General features: G+C 60.8%; 1 protein-coding gene across 1 annotated transcript in view; it reads left to right on the top strand.

Moving 5' to 3' along the window:
• Window positions 1-7,500, top strand: part of eif2a (eukaryotic translation initiation factor 2A) — a 21,788-nt gene that overhangs the window by 8,488 nt on the left and 5,800 nt on the right. The window contains exons 7-10 of the mRNA XM_083914609.1: window positions 926-999; window positions 3,381-3,525; window positions 5,077-5,193; window positions 5,269-5,425. Coding sequence (XP_083770735.1) covers window positions 926-999; window positions 3,381-3,525; window positions 5,077-5,193; window positions 5,269-5,425 — 493 coding nt within the window. The remainder of the gene's footprint in view (window positions 1-925; window positions 1,000-3,380; window positions 3,526-5,076; window positions 5,194-5,268; window positions 5,426-7,500) is intronic.

Below are 7,500 nucleotides of genomic sequence, written 5' to 3'. Positions count from 1 at the left end.
AGGTCGTAGACACAGCCCAGTTCTCTCTCAGGTTATAGACACAGCCCAGTTCTCCCAGGTCGTAGACACAGCCCAGATCTCTCAGGTCGTAGACACAGCCCAGGTCTCTCAGGTCGTAGACACAGCCCAGATCTCTCAGGTTATAGACACAGCCCAGGTCTCTCAGGTTATAGACACAGCCCAGGTCTCTCAGGTCGTAGACACAGCCCAGGTCTCTCAGGTTGTAGACACAGCCCAGGTCTCTCAGGTTATAGACACAGCCCAGGTCTCTCAGGTCGTAGACACAGCCCAGGTCTCTCAGGTTGTAGACACAGCCCAGGTCTCTCAGGTCGTAGACACAGCCCAGTTCTCTCAGGTCGTAGAAACAGCCCAGTTCTCTCTCAGGTCGTAGACACAGCCCAGTTCTCTCTCAGGTCGTAGACACAGCCCAGGTCTCTCTCAGGTCGTAGACACAGCCCAGGTCTCTCTCAGGTCGTAGACACAGCCCAGGTCTCTCAGGTTGTAGACACAGCCCAGGTCTCTCAGGTCGTAGACACAGCCCAGTTCTCTCAGGTCGTAGACACAGCCCAGTTCTCTCCAGGTTGTAGACACAGCCCAGTTCTCTCCAGGTCGTAGACACAGCCCAGTTCTCAGGTCGTAGACACAGCCCAGGTCTCTCTCAGGTCATAGACACAGCCCAGCTCTCTCAGGTCGTAGACACAGCCCAGTTCTCTCAGGTCGTAGACACAGCCCAGTTCTCTCAGGTCGTAGACACAGCCCAGTTCTCTCTCAGGTCGTAGACACAGCCCAGTTCTGTCTCAGGTCGTAGACACAGCCCAGTTCTCTCTCAGGTCGTAGACACAGCCCAGTTCTCTCAGGTCGTAGACACAGCCCAGCTTGCCCAGGTAGTAGACACGGCCCAGTGACTCTGTGTGTTGTGTTGCAGACTCCATCGCCAACAAGCTCCACATGCAGAAGGTGTCGGACTTCGTGTTGTCTCCTGGAGCCCAGCCCAGCAAGGTGAGGACCCCCTCAGACCAGGACCAGGACCAGGGTCAGGGACCTGGTCCTGGTCCTGTCCCCCCTGCAGGTCTCAGTCTAACCCTGGTCCTGTCTGTCCCTGCAGGTCTCAGTCTAACCCTGGTCCTGTTTGTCCCCCCTGCAGGTCTCAGTCTAACCCTGGTCCTGTCTGTCCCCCCTGCAGGTCTCAGTCTAACCCTGGTCCTGTTTGTCCCTGCAGGTCTCAGTCTAACCCTGGTCCTGTTTGTCCCTGCAGGTCTCAGTCTAAACCTGGTCCTGTTTGTCCCCCCTGCAGGTCTCAGTCTAACCCTGGTCCTGTCTGTCCCCCCTGCAGGTCTCAGTCTAACCCTGGTCCTGTTTGTCCCTGCAGGTCTCAGTCTAACCCTGGTCCTGTCTGTCCCTGCAGGTCTCAGTCTAAACCTGGTCCTGTCTGTCCCTGCAGGTCTCAGTCTAACCCTGGTCCTGTCTGTCCCCCCTGCAGGTCTCAGTCTAACCCTGGTCCTGTTTGTCCCTGCAGGTCTCAGTCTAACCCTGGTCCTGTTTGTCCCTGCAGGTCTCAGTCTAACCCTGGTCCTGTTTGTCCCTGCACGTCTCAGTCTAAACCTGGTCCTGTCTGTCCCTGCAGGTCTCAGTCTAACCCTGGTCCTGTTTGTCCCCCCTGCAGGTCTCAGTCTAACCCTGGTCCTGTCTGTCCCCCCTGCAGGTCTCAGTCTAAACCTGGTCCTGTTTGTCCCCCTGCAGGTCTCAGTCTAAACCTGGTCCTGTCTGTCCCTGCAGGTCTCAGTCTAACCCTGGTCCTGTCTGTCCCCCCTGCAGGTCTCAGTCTAAACCTGGTCCTGTTTGTCCCTGCAGGTCTCAGTCTAACCCTGGTCCTGTTTGTCCCCCCTGCAGGTCTCAGTCTAACCCTGGTCCTGTTTGTCCCTGCAGGTCTCAGTCTAACCCTGGTCCTGTTTGTCCCCCTGCAGGTCTCAGTCTAACCCTGGTCCTGTTTGTCCCCCCTGCAGGTCTCAGTCTAACCCTGGTCCTGTTTGTCCCCCCTGCAGGTCTCAGTCTAACCCTGGTCCTGTTTGTCCCCCCTGCAGGTCTCAGTCTAACCCTGGTCCTGTTTGTCCCTGCAGGTCTCAGTCTAACCCTGGTCCTGTTTGTCCCCCTGCAGGTCTCAGTCTAAACCTGGTCCTGTTTGTCCCCCTGCAGGTCTCAGTCTAAACCTGGTCCTGTCTGTCCCCCCTGCAGGTCTCAGTCTAACCCTGGTCCTGTTTGTCCCCCCTGCAGGTCTCAGTCTAACCCTGGTCCTGTTTGTCCCTGCAGGTCTCAGTCTAACCCTGGTCCTGTCTGTCCCTGCAGGTCTCAGTCTAAACCTGGTCCTGTTTGTCCCTGCAGGTCTCAGTCTAACCCTGGTCCTGTTTGTCCCCCTGCAGGTCTCAGTCTAAACCTGGTCCTGTCTGTCCCTGCAGGTCTCAGTCTAACCCTGGTCCTGTTTGTCCCTGCAGGTCTCAGTCTAAACCTGGTCCTGTCTGTCCCTGCAGGTCTCAGTCTAACCCTGGTCCTGTTTGTCCCCCCTGCAGGTCTCAGTCTAACCCTGTTCCTGTCTGTCCCCCCTGCAGGTCTCAGTCTAACCCTGGTCCTGTCTGTCCCTGCAGGTCTCAGTCTAAACCTGGTCCTGTCTGTCCCTGCAGGTCTCAGTCTAACCCTGGTCCTGTTTGTCCCTGCAGGTCTCAGTCTAACCCTGGTCCTGTCTGTCCCCCCTGCAGGTCTCAGTCTAACCCTGGTCCTGTTTGTCCCCCTGCAGGTCTCAGTCTAACCCTGGTCCTGTTTGTCCCTGCAGGTCTCAGTCTAACCCTGGTCCTGTCTGTCCCTGCAGGTCTCAGTCTAACCCTGGTCCTGTCTGTCCCTGCAGGTCTCAGTCTAACCCTGGTCCTGTTTGTCCCTGCAGGTCTCAGTCTAACCCTGGTCCTGTTTGTCCCCCCTGCAGGTCTCAGTCTAAACCTGGTCCTGTCTGTCCCCCCTGCAGGTCTCAGTCTAAACCTGGTCCTGTCTGTCCCCCCTGCAGGTCTCAGTCTAACCCTGGTCCTGTTTGTCCCTGCAGGTCTCAGTCTAACCCTGGTCCTGTTTGTCCCTGCAGGTCTCAGTCTAACCCTGGTCCTGTTTGTCCCCCTGCAGGTCTCAGTCTAACCCTGGTCCTGTTTGTCCCTGCAGGTCTCAGTCTAACCCTGGTCCTGTTTGTCCCTGCAGGTCTCAGTCTAACCCTGGTCCTGTTTGTCCCCCTGCAGGTCTCAGTCTAAACCTGGTCCTGTTTGTCCCTGCAGGTCTCAGTCTAACCCTGGTCCTGTCTGTCCCTGCAGGTCTCAGTCTAACCCTGGTCCTGTTTGTCCCCCCTGCAGGTCTCAGTCTATGTCCCGGGGAGTAAAGGCGCGCCCTCGTTTGTCCGTCTGTACCAGTACCCGGTCCTCGGAGGACCCACCGCTGCTCTCGCCAACAAGAGCTTCTTCAAGGCCGACAGAGTCTCCATGCAGTGGAACAAGAAAGGTGGGAGGACACGTCCTTCAGGTCCTGGAGGTCCTGGAGGTCCTGGTGGTCCTTCAGGTCCTGGTGGTCCTAGTGGTCCCTCTGGTCTTAGAGGTCCTGGAGGTCCCTCTGGTCCTTCAGGTCCTGGTGGTCCCTCAGGTCCTGGTGGTCCTAGTGGTCCCTCTGGTCCTGGTTGTCCTAGTGGGCCCTCAGGTCCTGGACTCTGGTGGTCCCTCAGGTCCTGGACTGTGACGGTCCCTCAGGTCCCTCATGTCCTGGACTCTGGTGGTCCCTCAGGTCCTGGACTGTGACGGTCCCTCAGGTCCCTCATGTCCTGGACTCTGGTTGGCCCTCAGGTCCTGGACTGTGACGTCCCTCAGGTCCTGGACTGTGACGGTCCCTTAGGTCCCTCAGGTCCTGGACTCTGGTGGTCCCTCAGGTCCTGGACTTAGGCGGTCCCTCAGGTCCTGGACTGTGAAGTCCCTCAGGTCCTGGTCTTTGGCGGTACCTCAGGTCCTGGACTGTGACGGTCCCTCATGTCCTGGACTCTGGTGGTCCCTCATGTCCGGAACTCTGGCGGTTCCTCAGGTCCTGGACTGTGGCGGTCCCTGCGGTCCTGGACTGTGGTGGTCCTGGACTGTGGCGGTCCTGAGGTCCTGGACTGTGGCGGTCTTGAGGTCCTGGACTGTGGCGGTCCTGGACTGTGGCGGTCCCTGTGGTCCTGGACTGTGGCGGTCCTGGACTGTGGCGGTCCTGAGGTCCTGGACTGTGGCGGTCCTGGACTGTGGCGGTCCTGGACTGTGGCGGTCCTGAGGTCCTGGACTGTGGCGGTCCTGGACTGTGGCGGTCCCTGAGGTCCTGGACTGTGGCGGTCCTGGACTGTGGCGGTCCCTCATGTCCTGGACTCTGGCGGTTCCTCAGGTCCTGGACTGTGGCGGTCCCTCATGTCCTGGACTCTGGCGGTTCCTCAGGTCCTGGACTGTGGCGGTCCTGGACTCTGGCGGTCCTGGACTGTGGCGGTCCTGTGGTCCTGGACCGTGGCGGTCCTGGACTGTGGCGGTCCTGGACTGTGGCGGTCCTGAGGTCCTGGACTGTGGCGGTCCTGGTCTGTGGCGGTCCTGGACTGTGGCGGCCCTGGTCTGTGGCGGTCCTGGACTGTGGCGGTCCTGGACTGTGGCGGTCCTGGTCCGTGGCGGTCCTGGTCTGTGACGGTCCTGGTCTGTGGCGGTCCTGGACTGTGGCGGTCCTGGACTGTGGCGGCCCTGGTCTGTGGCGGTCCTGGTCTGTGGCGGTCCTGGTCTGTGGCGGTCCTGGTCTGTGGCGGTCCTGGACTGTGGCGGTCCTGGACTGTGGCGGTCCTGAGGTCCTGGACTGTGGCGGTCCTGGACTGTGGCGGTCCTGGACTGTGGCGGTCCTGGTCTGTGGCGGTCCTGGTCTGTGGCGGTCCCTGAGGTCCTGGACTGTGGCGGTCCTGGACTGTGGCGGTCCTGGTCTGTGGCGGTCCTGGACTGTGGCGGTCCTGGACTGTGGCGGTCCCAGACCGGATCAGTAACGTGTGGTTGACTCTTGCAGCGTCGGCGGTCCTGGTGACGGCGAGCACGGAGGTGGACAAGACGGGAGCTTCGTACTACGGCGAGCAGACGCTTCATTACCTGGCTGTGAACGGGGAGACGGCGCTGGTGCAGCTGCGTGAGTACCTCAGGCTCCGCCCACAGGAACCCGTTACCGTGGTGATGTTTGTGTAAACCCAACTTCTGTGTCCAGCGAAGAACGGGCCGATCTACGACGTGGCGTGGAGCCCGAGCTCGGCAGAGTTCTGCGTGGTGTACGGCTTCATGCCCGCCAAGGCCACCGTCTACAACCTCAAGTGTGACCCCGTGTTCGACTTCGGGACCGGACCCCGGAACGCCGCCTACTACAGGTGAGAACGCACCTGTCCTGGTCCTAGTCTCAGGTGAGAGCGCACCTGTCCTGGTCCTGGTCTCAGGTGAGAGCGCACCTGTCCTGGTCCTGGTCTCAGGTGAGAGCGCACCTGTCCTGGTCCTGGTCTCAGGTGAGAGCGCACCTGTCCTGGTCTCAGGTGAGAGCGCACCTGTCCTGGTCCTGGTCTCAGGTGAGAACGCACCTGTCCTGGTCCCGTGTCCCCCTCCTGAGGTGCTGAATGGTGGTCCAGAAGCACCTCGGTGCCCCCCAAAGTCCTTCTCCAGGACTTGTGTGAACTCCTCCCACACCCGCTGCTTTGCCTCTGACCCAGCAGAGGCTGCAGCCCTTCAGACCTGTGGGGACCTCAGAACCACCTCCGGAGTCTTCTGGGAGACCAGATCCTGAAGGCCTCCTTCTTCAGGGGGACCCCTGACCCCCGGGGTCCACCACGGTGCTCCAGGGTCCCCGCCCCTAGAGGTTCGATGCCCCCGACCTCCACAGGGACGCCAGAAAAGCTCCTCCGGAGGTGTGAGGTGAAGGTCTCTGGGACAGGGGCCTCCTCCAGACGGTCCCAGTTCACCCGCACTACTGGTTTGGGTTTACCCGGTCTGTCCAGAACCTTCCCCGTCCTCTGACCCACTCATCCCCAGATGGTGATCAGCTGACAGCTCTGCCCCTCTCTTCACCCGAGTGTCCAAAACATCCGGCCTCAGATCAGATGAGACCATCACAGACTGGATCCTGGACCTTTGGCCTAGTGTGCTCTGGGACCAGGTCCACTTCTGAGCCTCCTTCTGTTCCAACATGGTGTTTGTTAAAGAGGATCCAGGACCAGCACACAAGTCTAACACCAGACGCTGGGGTTTAGATCAGGGAGGCCGTTCCTCCCAATCAGCCTCTCCAGGTGTCTCCATCGTTGCCCACGTGGGCGTTGAAGTCTCCCAGCAGGACTCTGGAGTCCCCTACTGGAGCCCCATGCAGGACTCCATTCAGGGTCTCCAAGAAGGCCCCAGACTCTGAACTGCTGTTCGCTGCATCTGCACCAACAACAGTCAGAGTCCCCCCCCCACCACCCGCAGGCGTAAGGAGGCCACCCTCTGGTCCACCGGGGTCAACTCCAACACCGCGGCGCTCAGCCGGGGGTTTGAGAGTCTCCCCACACCCGCCCGGCCCCTCACACCCTGGGCCCCTCCAGAGAAGACCAGGGTCCAGCCCCTATCCAGGAGCACGGGTCCAGATCCAGACTGTGTGTGGAGGTGAGCCCCCCCAGATCTAACTGGGAGCTCCACCTCCCTCACAAGCTCCGGCTCCTTCCCCCACAGAGAGGAGACGCTCCACGTCCCCAGAGCCTCTGCTGCCCGGGTCTGGACCCTCCAGGCCCCTCACCCTCACTGCCCACAGGACGCAGGGGGGGGGGGGGGCCTGGCCCTGGCCCTGGCCCTGAGACCAGGAGCACCAGGGTCCAGACCACAGCCCTCAGGTTCACAGGGACTCAGACCTGAACCACCATGAGGGGACGGGTCCAGACCACAGCCCTCAGGGTCACAGGGACTCAGACCTGAACCACCATGAGGGGACGGGTCCAGACCACAGCCCTCAGGGTCACAGGGACTCAGACCTGAACCACCATGAGGGGACGGGTCCAGACCACAGCCCTCAGGGTCACAGGGACTCAGACCTGAACCACCATGAGGGGACGGGTCCAGACCACAGCCCTCAGGGTCACAGGGACTCAGACCTGAACCACCATGAGGGGACGGGTCCAGACCACAGCCCTCAGGGTCACAGGGACTCAGACCTGAACCACCATGAGGGGACGGGTCCAGACCACAGCCCTCAGGGTCACAGGGACTCAGACCTGAACCACCATGAGGGGACGGGTCCAGACCACAGCCCTCAGGGTCACAGGGACTCAGACCTGAACCACCATGAGGGGACGGGTCCAGACCACAGCCCTCAGGGTCACAGGGACTCAGACCTGAACCACCATGAGGGGACGGGTCCAGACCACAGCCCTCAGGGTCACAGGGACTCAGACCTGAACCACCATGAGGGGACGGGTCCAGACCACAG

The sequence above is a fragment of the Echiichthys vipera genome, assembly GCF_963691815.1.
Source record: "Echiichthys vipera genome assembly, chromosome: 5".
NCBI lineage: Eukaryota > Metazoa > Chordata > Actinopteri > Perciformes > Trachinidae > Echiichthys > Echiichthys vipera.
This window is presented reverse-complemented; position numbering and strand designations above follow the sequence as displayed.